This window comes from Aotus nancymaae, unplaced genomic scaffold (genome assembly GCF_030222135.1).
Source record: "Aotus nancymaae isolate 86718 unplaced genomic scaffold, 86718_ANA_hifiasm-v0.15.2.pri h1tg000016l, whole genome shotgun sequence".
In the NCBI taxonomy this organism is placed as follows: domain Eukaryota; kingdom Metazoa; phylum Chordata; class Mammalia; order Primates; family Aotidae; genus Aotus; species Aotus nancymaae.
Window position 1 is genome coordinate 56,538,808 of NW_026988428.1, and position 20,305 is coordinate 56,559,112.

A 20,305-nucleotide genomic window follows, 5' to 3' on the forward strand; every position below is an offset into this window, starting at 1 on the left:
AAAATGAATGATATCTAGCAAACTTCATTTGACTTCAAATAGTACCTGTACTTCTGCAACAACAGAATAACCTTATAGCAGAGTTCTAGTCAGAAATTTAAAGTTAGTTAATCCCCTCTCTCTCAACCATCATACACAGACAAGTACCCCTTAGTAAACCAGCCTTTCCCATCTTTCATCACCATAGTGCCCTATGTGTCTTCCTCTTGACCAGTTTTAACACTATTGCATTCTCTGCAAACCCTTTCCATCACGCCTCTGAACCTTGTCCCCTATTACTTCAAAAATAATTTCATAGAGCTCCTAAATTGTAGTGGCATTGCTAGATACTGGCAATAAAAGACAAGTCCCTGACTTAAGGAACTTCCAGTCTATTAGCAAAGCAAGTAAACAAATGGGTATATTTTTGTGAGTGTTGTAGAAAGTAAGGGATCCACCATAGGAGTGTAACAAAGAAGAGTTAATTGTGTGGGAAAATGGGTGGGTGAAACAGGCAACACCTCTCTTACCTAAAGATGATAAGTTTGAACTACATTTTTTTAAAACTTTTATTTTAGGTTCGGGGGTACATGTGAAGGCTTGTTGTATAGGCAAACTTATGTCACAGGGGTTTGTTGTATAGATTATTTCATCATCTAGGTATTACGCCTTGTACCCAATAGTTATTTTTTCTGTGCCTTGCTCTCCTCCCACCCTCCACTCTTAAGTAGACCCCAGTGTCTGTTATTCTCTTGTGTTCATGAGGTCTCATCATTTAGCTCCCACTTATAAGTGAGAACTTGTGGTATTTGGTTTTCTGTTCCTGCATTAGTTTGCTAAGGATAATAGCCTCCAGCTCCACCCATGTTCCTGCAAAAGACATGATCTCATTCTTTCTTATGGCTGCATAGTATTCCATGGAGTATATGTACATTTTCTTTATCCAATCTGTCACTGATTGGCGTTTAGGTTGATCCCATGTCTTTGCTATTGTGAACAGTGCTACAATGAACATTCACATGCATGTATCTTTATGGTAGAACGATTTATATTCCTCTGCATATATGCCCAGTAATGGGATTGCTGGGTGGAACAGTAGTTCCGCTTTCAGGTCTTTAAGGAATCACCATACTGCTTTCCACAATGGTTGAACTAATTTACACTCCACCAACAGCATGTAAGTGTTCTCTTTTCTCTGCAACCTCACCAGCATCTGTTATTTTTTGACTTTTTAGTAATAGTCATTCTGACTGGTATGAGATGGTATCTCATTGTGGTTCTGATTTACATTTCTCTAATGATCAGTGATATTAAGCTTCTTTTCATATGCTTCTTGGCCACATATATTTTTCTTTTGAGAAGTGTCTATTCATGTCCTTTGCCCACTTTTTAATGGGGTTGTTTTTCTCTTGTAAACTGAAGTTCCTTATAGATGCTGGGTATTAGACCTTTGTCAGATGCATAGCTTGCAAATATTTTCTACCATTCTTCAGGCTGTTTACTCTGTTGATAGTTCCTTTTGCTGTGCAGAAGCTCTTAAGTTTAATTAGATACCACTTGTCAATTTTTGCTTTTGTTACAATTTTATTTGGTGTATTTTTCATGAAATCTTTGCCCATCCTATGCCCAGGATTGTATTGCCTGGGTTGTCTTCCAGGGTCTTTATAGTGTTAAGTTTTACATTTAAGTCTTTTTTTTTTTTTTTTTTTTTTGGTCTTGCTTTGTTGCCCAGGCTGGAGTGCAATGGTGCAATCTCTGCTCACTGCAGCCTACACCTCCTGGGCTCAAGTGACTCCTGCTTCAGCCTCCCAAGTATCTGGGATTACAGGCATGTACCACCACACCCAGCTAATCTTTTGTATTTTTAGTAAAGATGGGTTTTCATGGTGTTGGCCAGACTGGTCTCAAACTCCTGACCTCAGGTGATCCACCTGCCTTGGCCTCCCAAAGTGCTGGGATTACAGGTGTTAGCTACCACGCCTGGCTACATTTAAGTCTTTAATCCATATTGAGTTGATTTTTATAAATGGTATAAGAAAGGGGTCCAGGTTCAATCTTCTGCATATGGCTAGCCAGTTATCCCAGAACCACTTTTATTGAATAGGGAGTCTTTTCCCCATTGTTTGTTTTTGTCAACCTTGTTGAAGATGAGATGTTTGTAGGTGTGTGGCCTTATTTCTTGGTCTCTCTTATGTGTTCCATTGGTCTATGTACCTGTTTCTTTACCAGTGCCATGCTGTTTAGGTTACTGTAGCCCTGTAATACAGTTTGAAGTCAGGTAAGGTGATGCTTCCAGGTTTGTTGGATTAAATATTGAAAGATAATTATTAATAGATCCTCCCCCAAAAATGATGGGAGCAAATTCTAATGTGAGTGAAAGGCATGAAGCAAAATGGGGTTCCAAGCACTCCAAGTGGTCAGGTATAGTTGGAGTGAGGCATGCTAGGAGGGTGTAAAGATATCTGAGGCTGGAGAGATGCAGGGGCCATATTGTGGAGACCTTTGAATGCCACTCTACAGACTAGAATTTCTCCTATGGGTAAAGGAGAGCTCATAAAAGGCCTTCAGTAGGAACCTAATGTGAAGAAAGTTGCATTTGGAAAGAGTATTTTGGCAGTCAGCTGATGAATGGGCTGCTCAGTGAAGTGCTAAAAGTCCAGTGTAGAGAGGACCAGGACCTACCCAAGGCAGAAGCAGCCAGGGCCACTAGAAGGAGCTTACAGGAGAGAAGATAAGGAAGTAAAAGCAATGTAACTTGAAGAGGGACTGGATATAAAAGTAAAGCAAAAAAGAAGGTAAGGCTGATTTTCAGGTGTTGGGTTTAGGTAATTAAGGTGGAGAGTGATAACAATTAGCAAAAAAAAAAAAAAAAGGAGAGAGAGAAAAGAAAAGGAGGAAGGACAGGTTTGGGGGAAAGATAATGAATTTGATTGTGGAATGTTGAATTTGAGGTGCCTATGGCAAAGCCAGGTGGCCTTCAGCATTATTTATTTTTAAAAAACAAATTGTATTTATGTCTTACAGGGAGGATTATGATCAATAAAAATATCAAAGCTATCAGACCAACAGGCAAGTCAGTCTGATTCATATCTTCAAAAAGTTGAGAACTCTTCAAAGAGTTTAGACCAAACTGGCTTCTTATCTTGCAGGAACACTAGGAATTTAGATTTTCTCAACAGAACTTTTCCCTTGACAAACACAGTACTTCACCTCAGTATGCAACAACATGCATTTATCAGCTTCTATATTACCACATCAGAAGGAGTATGATCTTGCATGTAACACACTGCCTTTACATAATTCAATTTTTTAAAAATTTGTACTATTCTTGAGCTTAACTGACTTTTTTGAAGTTAGATGTCCAGATGAAGGATGCAGTGAGTCAATGTACATTCTAGCACAAGCTCCTTAATCTTGATAACTACTCTAGAACATTTTCCTGTAATTGTAACAGTGTCATCAGAACATGCTCCTGCAAAAAAACTTCAAATCTCATTTGCTGACAATATAATATATGTTTTATATATTATAATAATAACCTCCTTGTGTTTGTTGGCAATGAAGTCAAAAAATTACTTTATTCATATTTTCATCATGTTTTATATCTGGCAATGAAAAGTCCTCTTTCATCATAATTTTTTTACAAAATGAGTGTTTTCCAAGTATTTTTTTTTCTTCTAGATAAGCTTTAATAGTATTTTTTCAAGTCTCAAAAATTGACAACTGGAATTTTTACTTCAATTATATTAAATTTATAGATTTATAATAGATTTAGAGTAGATAACATTTTCCAAAAGATGTTTGCTTTGAAATGTTGAAAGAATATGAATCAGAGAAGGTAGCTAAAGTATAACTTTTCAATGCTATCTTGGCTCAATATATGTAAGAACTGGCTTATAACATAAAAGAACTTCATAGGACACTAGCAAATAATTTTCATTGCAACTTGACAAATGCACAGATATAAATTCCTTTAGTATATGTGCAATTTGAATTTGATATAAAAACATAACCTATCATTAATAGGTGGATCAATAAAAACAGAATAGAGATTCCAAAAATAGGATAAATCATAGGATCCACTTGAAAATTCAGCATATGGCATTTCACATCAATGGAAAAAGCCTAGGTTTATATGGTATGTGTTTTGAGACAGCTGGCTAAGATTTGCAATAAAATAAATTTAGATTCATTCTTCTCACTTTACACTAAAATAAATTCCAGATGGATATAAGATTTAAATGTAAAAACATAACTAAGCCAATCAAAAGCTACAAAATCGTCAAAGTATTGGAAGAGAATATATGAAACTGATGCCAACAATTATTAATGAAGTAAATGATCTTGATAATATCTGCAAAATGTCAGCACTGAACACTTTACAAGTTTAACAGAATATCTTGAATTTTATTATCCATCAATAGAAGATCTATGCAAAAGAAATTCATTGATCTGAAATATACTTTTTCATCAAAAGATAATTTAAATTTTACTATAACTCAAAATAAATTTTGAAGCTGATTCTTGATAAGGAATTGAAATTAATTTTGAATATACAGCATTAATTAAGAATAATTATACTGAGTCTACTGGTTTCCTTCATTCCAGTGGCTTTAAACACTATCTCTAGACCAATGGTCCCCAAATATAAGCTAGTGATGCTCTGTAGGTCACACACACTGTGTACTGCTTGACTCCAGAAGTTCCGAACATAACCTGCATATGAACATGTTCGTGATAGCTGTGTCTGACTTTCCTCTGAACTCCAGGTTCACATTTGCCTACCTGTCATTTCCACTCGTGTCCCGCAGACTTACCATAACCCAAACAGAACTCATTTCACAGCCACTCTCAACTGTTTCACTCTATTCTTGTTCATCTCTGTAAGCTGTACCACCATATGCCTCATTTCTCAAAATAAAAACTCAGAAACATTTATTTTACCTCCGAAACATATCCCAAACATATTCATCTTTCTACAACCCTTACTGCAACCTCTGTGCGAACCACCATGACTTATTACTTACCAGTACTATTTAACTAGACACTGTGCTTTTATTCTGGCCCCTCACAATTTGTTCTCTATACAGTAGCCAGAATAACCTTTCAGAGCCATATATCACATCATGTCACACTCCTTCCTACTTACCACCCTCTAATGGTTCCCCACTGCATTTACAATAAAAGCCTAAATTCTCTAATGGTTCCCCACTGCATTTACAATAAAAGCCTAAATTCTCACTCTGGCCTGCAACGCCTGACTTTATCTGGCTTCTGCCTCCCTCTCCAACTTTATTACATATCACTTTCCTTCTTGCCCATCAAACATCAGTCCGCTGGCCTTCCTCCTCACTTTTATCTTATGACTGCTGCAGTAATTGTGCCTGAAGACTATTTTTACCTTCTTCATTTTACAGCTGATTCCTTCTTGTCATTTGGGTCTCAGCTAAATAATACTCCATCAAACAGGCCCTCCCTAACTCCCCAATATAAAGTCACTCCCAGTTTAATCCTGTTTAATTCTGTGCATGAATGGTTACTGTATGTTAATTTCTACTTTTTAAATTTATTGCGGATTTCTCCTAACTTGTATGTAAATTATGAGAGAAGGAACCTTATTTATCCTTTGGCCATCCTCCCCTGAGGGCCAGAACGGTGCCTACCACATAGAGGTAGGCACATGATAAATATTCAGTAAGTAAGGAAATGAGAACAACTCCCAGGGTATGGCCTGGAAATGAACTGAAAACATACATTTGTGGCAAGTTAAAGGTTGTTGAATGTTAAGGAGCTCTGATGCTAGGTTTTTTATACAACCTACTCGCATGGATTTTTAATTTATCCACAATGATCACAAAACATCCCAAATCACCAAAACTATTTCATGTCTCCATACTTTTCCCTCTGACCAGAATAACTTCCTTTCTTTCCTATCTAAACTTCTCCGCGCCACACCAAAAGATTCAGCTCATGTTACCTCATGAGAATAGACTTCCAATTTGTTCGGTTGTTTTTATTTCATTTTGGGTTTATTTTGATCTCTTAACCCCCATGTAGAATCTCTCTCATTGCACATATTAGAATATATGGTAACTGTCACTCTTCTAATCCACAACAAGATTGTTAGGTCATTAAAAACAAGATCGTGTTGAATCCCTTATCAATAGCAGATATTTAGTAAATGTTTGACAAATAACATATATAAATATTACATATATAAAATATTTATGTTAAATCCTGTATATGTTTGTTTAAACTATCTTAAAGCCAGAGACTACTTTAACTTGAACTTTTAAAAGTTCAAAGACCCACATACTATCATGCATGCCCCTTAGATCACTAACGTAGTTCTGAAGTTAATTCTCATTAAAAAAAAAATTTCTCATAAATGTGTGACATTTAAACTTTTCTAAAAAGTTTGCATGATATAGTAATCAGGAACCTATAATATTAGCATTACATATTTAAATGAACTAAAATATGGTATTAAGAGCCCTCTAGTGGCAAACTTCGTGCTACTCACAAGAAAGAAAACAATGTGTACCTCTACTAATGTAAGAGATTTAATTTTTAAATGAACAAAATACTAAATACTCGTTATTTGTGATTATCTAATGTATCAAACATAATTCAAATATTGTGGGCCATATTTCTTGCTTTATTGTATCATATTTGCTTTGCATCAGTCTCTAAAGTCATTATAAAGACATAAAAATGTAGGATTTATAATAAAATATGCCAACCTAAAATTATGAGGTAGGCAGTTTACCCCAACCAAAAAAAAAAAAAGCTGGAAAAATAGAGAATTTTTTTCTCTAAATCTGAAACTTAGTTAGGTTTGCCCACTGATCTTACATGTAGTCCCTAATTTACACACGTACACACAAAAGTTGAATATCATGAATTTATATGACAATTTAAAACATTTAGAATACATTTTGTCACACACACACAAACACACACACACATACATACCGTGTTATGAATGAAACCTAGGGTTATGTTAGTTCTCCTATAGCCATGATTATATAGGAATACAAACTAACCACTGTCTGCAAATATTGCTTCAAACTCACACCGAGTTCCAACTGGAATGGGAGGAGCACACCTTTCCTGAGGCTGCTGTAGTGATAGCAACAGTCTTCCTATCACCACATACTATGCTGGATCACTAAAGGGGTGGAGAATCAGAACTGCAGAGGGGAGAGTCCCCAGAACCCCCAGTGACCAGCTTGCAGATTCCCTAGAGGTAGCAGAAATGATCTCCAGCACACCCAACTGTAATGAAGAGGATCTTAAGTATCTCTCAAAAGAGGGAGGGGAATAGTGGTTGAATTCCCCAGTTTATGTAGGTTGCTAACAATATATCACACTCAAGTCAGGGCCTGCTTTTCATCACTTAACCATCCATTCATTCACTTTTTCCTTCATTCATTTGGTAAACATTCATTGAGCCTTTATCATGAGCTCTATGCTCTCTGCTTGAATATGAAGTCTATCAAGAAATTCTTGTCCTCAAGATCATAATTTAGTGTTTAAGGTAATAATTCTAACAAACAGAATGATAAGAGCATGGTGGATGGACAGCTAATTTAACCTGAGGAGACAGTGAGGATTCTGTGGTGGTAAAATTTAAGGTAAGTCTTGAATCAAGACAAGTAGAAGTTAGGTACAGGGATTAGTGTGATGGGAGGAAGGGAATTTCACCTCAGCACACAGACTTATCATGAAATTCCCCCTTTAAAACCAAAATGGGAAATACATTGTCTCATTTCCTATAAGGAAAGTTATGTGTGTTAAGTACTTATTTATGAAAAATTCAAATAATACAATAGAGTATAGAGAGTAAAAAATCACTAAGAATATGTCATCATTCTGTCCTTCTCACGTTCTTTCCCCCACCACCAATAGCCACTCTGGTGAAGAGGCTCCTAGATATTTTCCGTGCATTCACAAACACAGAATCATATTGATAATAGAGTTTTAACTTTTAAAAACTTTTAATGACACATCCTAGGCATCTTTCTATAGAAAAGTATATAAAATCTGTGTCATTTTAAATTATAAAATATCCAAATACCCAAACAAACTAGTATTGTTTGAATATAATTAATTTGTGGACTGTTTTTGCTACTATAAAAATACTTCAATGAACATCTTGGCATTTTTATTTATTTTGCTCTATTATTTTCTCATAATAAATTACTATTAGTAAAATCACTAATCATAGGCATGTTTACATAGTGCCAAATAAGGATTGTACAGATTTACACTTCTAACAACAGTATCTGAAGATACCTGCCTGCTCAATCTGACAGGAAAACAAATGACTTTTTCTAATTTGATTACTTATGGTTTAGTATATTTTTATTGGCTAGTTCACATGGCAGCTGGGAGGAGCCCACAGCAGCTCAGCAAAGCCTCTGCAGGCAGACAGTGACTAGGCTGCCTCCTCGCTGGGCAGGGCAGCCCTGAAAAAAGGCAGCAGTACAACAGAAACTCATAAATAAAGCCCTAACTCCTCAGGACAGAGCATCTGGGGAAAAAAAGGGGGGAGGGGTTTATGAGTTTTGCCGCAGCAGACTTAAATGTACCTGCCCAGCAGCTCTGAATGAACAACGGAGCTCACAGCTCAGCACTTGAGCTCCTATAAAGGACAGACTGTCTCCTCAAGCAGCTCCCTGACCCCTATATATCCAAAGAGTCACCTCATAAAGGAGAGCTCAGACTGACATCAGACAGGTATCCTTCTGGGACAAAGATAGCAGAAGAAGAAACTGGCAGCAACCCTTACTGTTCTGCAGCTGTTGCAGGTGATCCCCAGGCAAGCAGGGCCTAGAGTGGACCTCAAGTGTCCTACAGCAGAGGGGCCAGACTGTTAGAAGGAAAACTAAGAAACAGAAAGAAATAACTTCATCATCAACAAACTGGACGTCCACTCAGAGACCCAATCTGAAAGTCAACAACTACAAAGACGATAGGTGGATAAATACACAAAGATGGGAAGAAACCAGCACAAAAAGGATGAAAACACCCAAAACCAGAACGCCTCTCCTCCTACAAGGGATCACAACTCCTCACCAGCAAGGGAACAAGGCTGGATGGAGAATGAGTGTGATGAATTGACAGAATCAGGCTTCAGAAGGTGGGTAGTAAGAAACTTCTGTGAGCTAAAAGAACATGTTCTAACCCAATGCAAAGAAACTAAGAACCTTGAAAAAAGATTTGATGAAATGCTAACAATAATAAACAACTTAGAGAGGAATATAAGTGAATTGATGGAGCTAAAAACACAACACGAGAACTTCGCAAAGCATACACAAGTTTCAACGGCCGAATTGACCAAGCAGAAGAAAGGATATCAGAGGTCGAAGATCAACTCAATGAAGTAAAACGAGAAGGCAAGATTAGAGAAAACAGGGTAAAAAGGAATGAACAAAGTCAACAAGAAATATGGGACTATGTGAAAAGACCTAATCTATGTTTGATAGGTGTACCTGAATGTGACAAAGAGAATGCATCCAAGCTGGAAAATACTCTTCAGGATATTATCCAGGAAAACTTCCCCAACCTAGCAAGGCAGGCCAACATTCAAGTCCAAGAAATACAGAGAACACCACAAAGATATTCCTCAAGAAGAGCAACTCCAAGGGCATATAATCGTCAGATTCACCAGGGTTGAAATGATGGAGAAAATGCTAAGGGCAGCCAGAGAGAAAGTTCAGGTTACCCACAAAGGGAAGCCCATCAGACACAGCAGATCTCTCAGCAGAAACCCTACAAGCCAGAAGAGAGTGGGGGCCAATATTCAACATCCTTAAAGAAAAGAACTTTCAACCCAGAATTTCATATCCAGCCAAACTAAGCTTCATAAGTGAAGGAAAAATAAAATCCTTTGCGAACAAGCAAGTACTCAGAGATTTCATCACCACCAGTCCTGCTTTACAAGAGCTCCTGAAAGAGGCACTAAACATAGAAAGGAACAATCGGTACCAGCCACTCCAAAAACACACCAAATGGTAAAGTGCATCAACACGATGAAGAAACTGCATCAACTAACGGGCAAAACAGCCAGCTAGCATCAAAATGGCAAGATCAAATTCACACATAATATTAACCCTAAATGTAAATGGGCTAAGTGCCCCAATCAAAAGACACAGACTGGCAAATTGGATAAAAAGCCAAAACCCATTGGTGTGCTGTATCCAGGAAACCCATCTCACATGCAAGGATACACAAAGGCTCAAAATAAAGGGTTAGAGGAAGATTTACCAAGCAAATGGAGAGCAAAAAAAAGCAGGAGTTGCAATTCTCATCTCTGATAAAATAGACTTTAAAGCAACAAAGATCAAAAGAGACAAAGAAGGACATTGCATAATGGTAAAAGGACCAATGCAACAAGAAGAGCTAACAATCCTAAATGTATACACAGCAATACAGGAGCACTCAGATACGTAAGGCAAGTTCTTAATGACTTACAAAGAGACTTAGACTCCCACACAATAATAGTGGGAGACTTTAACACCTCATTGTCAATATTAGACAGATCGATGAGACAGAAGATTAACAAGGATATCCAGGACTTGAACTTAGACCTGGACCAAGCAAACCTGATAGACATTTACAGAATTCTCCACCCTAAATCCACAGAATATACATTCTTCTCAGCACCACATCACACCTACTCTAAAATTGACCACATAATTGGAAGTAAATCACTCCTCAGCAAATGCAAAAGAATGGAAATCATAACAAACAGTCTCTCAGACCACAGAATTCAGAAACTAACTCAGAACCGCACAGCTTGATGGAAACTGAACAACTGGCTCTTGAATGTTGGCTGGATAAACAATGAAATGAAGGCAGAAATAAAGATGTTCTTTGAAACCAACGAGAACGAAGACACAACATACCAGAATCTCTGGGACACATTTAAAGCAGTCTCTACAGGAAAATATATAGCAGTAAATGCCCACATGAGAAGCAAGGAGAGATCTAAAATCAACACCCTATCATCAAAATTGAAAGAGCTACAGGAGCAAGATAAAAAAAACTCAAAACCTAGCAGAAGACAAGAAATAACTAAGATCAGAGCAGAACTGAAGGAGATAGAGACACAAAAAACCCTTCAAAAAAATCAATAAATCCAGGAGCCAGTTTTTCAAAAAGATCAATAAAATAGACCACTAGCCAGATTAATAAAAAAGAAAAGACAGAATAATCAAATAGATGCAATAAAAAACGATAAAGGGGATATCACCACAGATTCCACAGAAATACAAACCATCATCAGAGACTATTACAAACAACTCTATGCACATAAACTAGTAAACCTGGAAGAAATTGATAAATTCCTGGACACTTGAATCCTCCCAAGCCTAGACCAGGAAGAAGCCAAAACCCTGAATAGACCAATAACAAGGTCTGAAGTTGAGGTAGCAATTAAGAGCCTACCACCCAAAAAAAGCCTAGGTCCAGATGGGTTCACAGCCGAATTCTACCAGACATACAAAGAGGAGCTGGTACCATTCCTTCTAAAACTATTCCAAACAATCCAAAAAGAGGGAATCCTTCCCAAATCATTTTATGAGACCAACATCATCCCGATACCAAAACCCGGCAGAGACTCAGCAAGAAAAGAAAACTTCAGGCCAATATCTATGATGAACATAGATGCAAAAATCTTCAATAAAATACTGGCAAACCGATTGCAACAGCACATCAAAAATCTTATCCACCATGATCAAGTAAGCTTCATCCCAGTGATGCAAGGCTGGTTCAACATACACAAGTCTATAAATGTAATTCACCACATAAACAGAACCAAAGACAAAAAACCACATGGTTATCTCAATTGATGCAGAGAAGACCTTTGACAAAATTCAACAGCCCTTTATGCTAAAAACCCTCAATAAACTAGGTATTGATGGAATGTACCTCAGAATAATAAGAGCTATTTATGACAAACCAACAGCCAATATCATTACTGAATGGGCAAAAACTGGAAGCATTCCCTCTGAAATCTGGCACTAGACAAGGATACCCTCTCTCACCACTCCTATTCAATATAGTACTGGAGGTTCTAGCCAGAGCAATCAGGCAAGAAAAAGAAATAAAGGATATTCAAATAGGAAAGGAGGAAGTCAAATTGTCTCTATTTGCAGACAACATAATTGTATATCTAGAAGACCCCATCGTCTCAGCCCAAAATCTCCTGAAACTGATAAGCAACTTCAGCAAAGTCTCAGCATACAAAATCAATGTGCAAAAATCACAAGCATTCCTATACACCAATAACAGACTTAAAGAGAGCCAAATCAGGAACGAACTGCCATTCACAATTGCTACAAAAAGAATAAAATACCTGGGAATACAACTAACAAGGAACGTAAAGGACCTCTTCAAGGAGAACTACAAACCACTGCTCAATGAAATAAGAGAGGACACAAAGAGATGGAGAAACATTTCATGTTCATGGTTAGGAAGAATCAATATCGTGAAAATGGCCATACTGCCCAAAGTAATTTACAGATTCAACACTATCCCTATCAAGCTACCAATGACCTTCTTCACAGAACTGGAAAAAAACCACCTTAAGTTTGGTTCCAAACTTCATATGGAACCAAAAGAGAGCCCGCATAGCCACGTCAATTCTAAGCAAAAAGAACAAAGCGGGAGGCATCACACTACCTGACTTCAAACTATACTACAAGGCTGCAGTAATCAAAACAGCATGATACTGGTACCAAAACAGAGACATAGATCAATGGAACAGAACAGAGGCCTCGGAGGCAACACAACACATCTACAACCATCCGATCTTTGACAAACCTAACAAAAACAAGCAATGGGGAAAGGATTCCCTGTTTAATAAATGGTGTTGGGAAAACTGGCTAGCCATATGCAGAAAGCAGAAACTGGACCCCTTCCTGACACCTTACACTAAAATTAACTCCAAATGGATTAAAGACTTAAACATAAGACCTAACACCATAAAAACCCTAGAAGAAAAAGATAATTCACCATGATCAAGCGGGTTTCATACCAGGGATGCAGGGATGGTTTAACATGTGCAAGTCAATAAATGTGATATACCACATAGAATTAAACAAAACATGTGACAAAACCCAGCATCCCTTTATGATTACAATTCTCAGTAAAATCAGCATAGAAGAGACATGCCTTAAGGTAACAAAAGCCATCTATGACAAACCCACAGCCAACATTATGCTGAATAGGGAAACGTTGAAAGCATTACCCCGAGAACTGGAACAAGACAAGGATGCCCACTTTCATCATTTCTATTCAACATAGTACTGGAAGTCCTAGCCAGAGCAATCAAACAAGAGAAAAAAACAAAGGGCATCCAAATCAGTAAAGAGGGAGTCTCACTGTTTGCTGATGATATGACTGTATACCTAGAAAACCCTAAAGACTCATCCTAAAAGCTCCTAGATCTGATAAGTGAATCCAGTAAAATTTCAGGACATAAAATCAATGTGTACAAATAAGTACCTCTGCTATACACCAACAGTGTCCAAGCTGAAAATCAAAGCAACAACTCAACCCCTTTTACAATAGTTGCAATAAAAAACAGAAAAAAAACTTAGGAATATACCTAACCAGGAGGTGAAAGACCTCTACAAGGAAAACTACAAAACACTGCTAAAAGAAATCACAGATGACACAGAGAAATGGAAACACATGCCATGCTCATGGATAGGTAGGATTATATTGTGAAAATGACCATACTGCCAAAAGCCATTCAAAAATTCAATGCAATTCCCATCAAACTACCATCATCATTCTTCACAGAACTAGAAAAAAAATCCTAAAATTCATATGAAACCAAAAGAGACACCACATAGCCAAACCAAGGCTAAGCAAAAATTACAAACATGGAGGCATTACATTACCCAACTTCAAACTATACTATAAAGCTGTAGTCACCATGGTATGGTATACCAGCTTGGTACTGGTATAAAAGTAGGCATATAGATCAATGGAACAGAATAGAGAACCCGGAAATAAAGGCAAACACTTACAGTCAACTGATCTTTGACAAGGCAAACAAAAACATAAAGTGGGGGAAAGGACACCCAATTCAACAAATGATGCTGGAATAATTGGCTAGCCACATATAGAAGAATAAAACTGAATACTCATTTCTCACCTTATACAAAAATCAACTCAAAATGAATCAAAGACTTAAATCTAAGACCTGAAACCATAAAAGTTCTAGAAAGTAACATTGAACAACCCTTCTAGACATTGGCTTAGGAAAAGACTTAATGAAGAAGAACCCAAAAGCAAATGCAACAACAATAAGTAGATGGGACCTAATTAAACTAAAAAGCTTCTGCATAGCAAAAGAAATAATCAGCAAACAGACAACCCACAGAGTGGGAGAAAATCTTCACAAAGTATGCATCTGACAAAGATCATCAGATGCAGAATATCCAGAATCTATAAGGAACCCAAATCGGCAAGAAAATAATAATCCCATTAAAATGTGGGCTAAGAACATGAATAGACAATTCTCAAAAGAATATATACAAATGGCCAAGAAACATATGAAAAAATGCTCAACATTACTAATTATTAAGGAAATGCACATCAAAACCACAATGTGATACTACCTCACTCCTTTAAAAATGACCATAAATTAAATATCAAAAAATAATAGATGTTTGAGTGGATGTGGTGAAAAGAGAACACTTTCACACTGATGGTGAGAATGTATACTAATACAACTACTATGGAAAACAGTATGGAGATTCCTTAAAGAACTAAAAATAGATCTCTCATTTGATCCAGCAATCCCACTACAGGGTTTCTGCCCAGAGGAAAAGAAGTCATATGAAAAGGACACCTGTACATGCATGTTTACAGCAGCACAATTTGCAACTGCAAAAATATGGAACCAGCTCAAATGCCCATCAATCAACAAGTGGATAAAGAAAATGAGGTATATATGAACCATGGAATACTACTCAACCATAAAAAGGTATGAAATAATGGCATCTACAGCAACCTGGATGGAATTGGAGACCATTATTCTAAGTGAAGTAACCCAGGAATAGAAAACCAAACATCACATGTTCTCACTTATAAGTGGGAGCTAAGTTATGAGGATGTAAATGCATAAGAATGATACAATGGACTTTGAGGACTCAAAGGAAGAGTGGGAGGGGGATGAGGGATAAAAGACTGCACAATGGGTACAGTGTCCACTGCTGGGGTAATGGATGCACCAAAATCTTAGAAATCACCCCTAAAGAACTTATCCATGAAACCAAATGCCATCTGTTCCCCAAAAGCCTTTTGAAATAAAACTATAAAAATAAAAATAAAACTACTGCCAAAATTAACAGAACTATAATGAATTATTACTGTATGAGGCCACTTTGAGATATGTGCATAAGACAAAAATTGATTTAGCCATGTAAATTCAAGTGATAGTTCAAATTATATGGTTTCAAATTATTATTTCACAATTTTTAAATTAATAATGTGAAATTCACATGTAAAATACTGATAGGTTCTTTGTTGACAGGAATTTAAAATCACAAATCCTGCCAAATTTAAGTTAGTGGAGTTTAATTTTGTATTTTACTGCATATTGAAATAATGTTAAGTCATATGAAAAAATTATTAAGGAAATGCAAATCAAAACCACAATGTGGTACCACCTCACTCCTGTAAAAATGGCCAAAACTTTAAAATAAAAAAATAATAGATGTTTGAGTGAATGTTAATTTGTCATATCTAATCACATCTTATTAAAGTAAGTCACATGGTCATGCCTAGCTTCAACGTGGAGAGAAGTATAATCCTTCCATATTCCAGGAAAAGGAAGAGAACTGGAAATACTATTGTCTCTAGCAGAGCTTCCACGCTACCTGAGAGTTCAAATGAAATTTTTATTTTAAAAACTATCTTACTGCTCAAAAAACATTTAAACAAAAATGACAAATTTTTAAAAAAGGAATAAATCACTCATTTCCCACCTCTCTAAAGTATCAGCTATGTACAGATTTCTGAGTTCTCATTTTCTTATATCTTTAAAATTTTCACGTGCTTGTCATTAGAGGCTAAATACTACTTTTTGTACTTAGCATTATGTCATATCCATTTTTCTACATTGCTATAAAGCCTGTATAATTTTTTTTTTTTGAGACGAAGTCATACTGTGTCGCCCAAGTTGGAGTGCAATGGCACAATCTCGGCTCACTGCAACCTCCACCTCCCAGGTTCAAGCGATTCTTCTATCTCAGCCTCCCAAGTAGCTCAAATTACAGGTGTGCACCACCACTCCGGACTAATTTTTTGAATTTTTAGTAGAGACAGGGTTTCTCCATGTTGACCAGGCTGGTCTCGAACTTCTGACCTCAAGTGATCCACCTACCTCGGCCTCCTAAAGTGCTAGGATTGCAGGTGTGAGCCACCAGGTCCAGCCTATAATTTTTGATACCAGTACAATATTTTAAATGGAATTCTTAATAAATCACATGTGTTCTGAGAATATCTAATAATTCCTATTCTGATTTTAAATTTGTATTCAATCTAATTCTCAATCCTTTCCTGTGTTTAAAGAAAATAAATAAATAAACCAATACATTTCATGTCTTAAGCACTTGTCAGAAACCTTGAGATTTTTTGGCCCCTCATAACATGCTAATAGGCTATTAAACAAAACATCTGGTTAGCTCTGAGAAAGTATTAGTAAATTCTTAAGATATATTTTTTCCTAACATAAATAAATAGCTTGACAATCTTGGCAACAGAAAAAAGAGTAGAAGCTAACTAGAGGAACGATTATTGCTCAAATACTGTATCTAAAGATGCCAAATTTTCAAAGAAGAGTGTAATATTTTAAGAAAATCAATTTTTACTTTATAAAATTCTTTCCTACAAAACCAAAGACTGAGGAAGTAACAGGGTAATATAAGATTATCCTTCAGTTTATGAAAGTTCCATTTAATGCCAAGTTCCCTTGAGTGAGTTTGAAATATAATATACAATATGGCATAAAAGCTGACCAGTTGTGTACCTAATATAAAAACGAGCAATTCCTGTGCTGAGCTTTAGAATGTTGAAGCTAGTGGCTCAATTATTAATTGAGTATTAATGGAAGGCAAGAAAAAGATACACATTAAAAATTCAGGCACTGACAAGAAAGTGGCTCCCAGACAATTTCTAGTTGTTTAGGAAAAATCTTGAGAAAACTTTAAGGGAATCTAATAACACATGCTACACGAAGAAAAAATGTGTATATTTAAATGTGTCCTACCATTTTCACTTCGATGTCACCTTGTTCCTCCTCAACTTTTATTTCTTCCTCCTGAATTAAGTGAGATCCTCTTTCTTGTTGTTTGGACTTTTCTTCAACCTCTTTGCTGATTGCTTTTTCTACATTGTCAACATCATCTTTGACTGGCTCAGTTACTGAGGAAGTGTCTTCTTTTGATGGTGTTGAAACAAGGTGCAGCGTAGACACATGATCATAGTGAGTATGCAGGAGTCGTAGAGCAATGTTACTTGTCGCTAATATCCTTGGAATCTCAAAACCAATTTGTGTTTCAGAGAATCTGACACTTCTGTACCTGTAATTATTAATTATAATTAATAATTATAATAATTAATTATAACCAAAAAAATGAGACCCTAGGAAACTCTAGGTCAGTTTCAAATTTATACCTAAGCAGTATTTCTCTTCACTTTAATTTTGCTCCAATTTTGAGTCTGATCATATATGCTTTCTTTGCAGGATTTGGACCCAGTTGCTGATGCTATCTATCCTTCTCAAAACAGTCTACTGGATCCATAACCCCACAGTCTTCTCTATCTCTGGCAGTTCTGTCTGTCTCTATATGGCCTTCTTCCTAATCATCCCTTAAATGTTGATATTACTCAGCGCTCCATCCTAAGACCTCTTTCTTCCCTCCCTCAACACACACTCTCTGGATATTATTACTTCTGTGGTTTCAATTACTATTCATACTATCAGAGGTTTTTAATATGAACTTTATTTCTCCTAGGGTTGGGCGGGGTATGAGCCATCTTTGAATGGACTTTAAGAGGTCCAAAAATGTCCTTCCACAAGTGCAAGCATATGTAATTACTTGACATTCAGAAGAATCCATGACTCCCGAAAAGTGAGGAACCATTGATGTCTTATGTTGATGACTCCCCAAAATATACTATACCTCAGATTTCTCCCAATGCCTTCAGCCAGTTGCACTTTGATATCTTATTGAGTACTTTAAACTCAACCAGTTCAGCACCAAACTCAACATCCTTATAACCCCCACTCCAATCATCATCAAAATGAAACTTGTTCTGCCTGCATTATTCCTTACCTTGTAAAAGATACCACCTAATTCTCTTCTTAAACCTGGGTAGTGAGTACAGAGCTATTCATTTTATTTTTATTCCTTTAAAACTATATAGACTAATTTCCTTTTCTGTACTTGACATAGTTTACAACGAAAAAAATTACTATAATGTCTCTGATTAGATGTAAACCCAAGAGGTGTTTTTTTCTTGTTTTTCATAGCAAAGGGAAGGAACTTGGGAAATATTTTGTTTTTCCTGTTTACTAAATATCAAAAATAAAGTCCAGTTTTTTTTCAATGTCACATGGCTAGTCTTTTCAGAGGTAAGATCAGAACCTAGGCTTCCTAATTCTTATTGTAGTGATTTTTCTCTAAAACTCATTGCTATACTAATGCAAATAACTTAAAATGTTTTAAGCTCAAGCAGCAACCAAGTGATCATGAATTTGTCGTCACTGTCATTCCTCAGAAAGATGTTTCGTTGTTGAAAACTATTGGGGAAACAGCACTTAGATGTCCAAGAAATACAAATATGAAAATTTATTATTTTTAATAGTTCACAAAGATACATTTTTTAAAACCAAAATTCCAGCTTACCATGTAGAAAGTACCTACTGGCAGAGCACAGTGGCTCACACCTGTAATCCCAGCACTTTGGGAGGCTGAGGTGGGTGAATCACTTGAGGTCAGGAGTTTGAGACCAGCCTGGCGAACATGGTGAAACCCCATCTCTACTAAAAATACAAAAAAAAAAATTAGCCAGGTGTGGAGGTACGTGCCTGTAATCCCAGCTACTCAGGAGGCTGAGGCACAAAGAATCACTTGACCCAAGAGGCAGAGGTTGTAGTGAGCCAAGATCATGCCACTGCACTCCAGCCTGGGCAACAGAGTGAGACTCTGTCTCAAAAAAAAGAAAAAGAAAAAAAAAAGGAAAGTACTTACCACTTCTACTTTTTTGGAGGGCAGAGGGGTTAAGTGGGTAAAGAGAAGGGGAAAACCTGGTATTTAATGAGTGCATATTTGTAATAGATACTATGCTATAACTTTTACATGCACTAATGTTTAATCTTCAATCCAATCCTATTAAGTGGCATAATCATCATTTTACTGATGATATACTGAAACTCAACAAAGTTAAGTAACTTGTGTAAGTAAATGGCAGGTTCGTGATTCAACCCTCAGTGGGCTAACTTCCTAAAATAGGCTTTTCCAAACACACCACACTGCTATGCAATAGGCATCTGTCTGGCAATCATGATGTGGCTCAAAGTCTTTCCGCCTATGGGGAAAATATTACCCACAGGGTACCTTGGATTCTTCTTGAGGTTTGCCCACACATATAGAGTAACATTTTCATCTTTAATGATTTTTTCCATATTTCCACTTTCCAGATCTGCCAAAGTACTAGCTTGCTGTAAGAAGAAAAAGAAAACATTATAAAGGGCCACAGCCCTCATAAATTATACAACTTAGATAAGTTATTTTATCATTTATGTGTTGGATTCCCTTAATTAATTACTTAAAGGAATAACTTGGTTTCATCAAAATAAGTAACTTGGTTCCATCAAAAATAAGGTTCCATCAAAATGACAAAGAATTGTTTTTAAAAATTCTCTAAAGGATACAAACGTATTTACTTACTTAAATATGCATCTCCTTTTTCCATTCAGTTTCTACTAAGGTGTCTAAGAATTAAAGTTGCCTTTAGGTTGGGTGAGGTGGCTCATATCTGTAATCTGAGCACTTTGGTAGGCCAAGTCAGGAGGATCACTTGAACCCAGGAGTTCAAGAACAGCCTGAGCAACATAATGAGACCCCCATCTCTAAAAATATTAGCTGGGTGTGGTGGCGTGTGCCTGTAGTCCCAGCTATTTAGGAGCTGGAAAAATCCTAGGTGGAAGGATTGCTTGAGTCTGGAAGGTTGAGGCTGGAGTGAGCCATGATCGCACCATGCACTCTAGCCTGGGTGACAGAGTGAGACTCAATCT

At 36.7% G+C, this 20,305-nt stretch overlaps 1 protein-coding gene across 2 annotated transcripts in view; it reads right to left on the reverse strand.

Annotated features, from left to right (window-relative positions):
* DNAI7 (dynein axonemal intermediate chain 7) overlaps positions 1-20,305 on the reverse strand; it is an 88,348-nt gene that overhangs the window by 21,699 nt on the left and 46,344 nt on the right. For both annotated transcript variants that reach the window (XM_064377361.1, XM_012457158.2), the window contains exons 7-8: positions 19,626-19,729; positions 17,273-17,585 (exon numbers count right to left, since the gene is read on the reverse strand). In XM_064377361.1, coding sequence (XP_064233431.1) covers positions 17,273-17,585; positions 19,626-19,729 — 417 coding nt within the window. The remainder of the gene's footprint in view (positions 1-17,272; positions 17,586-19,625; positions 19,730-20,305) is intronic.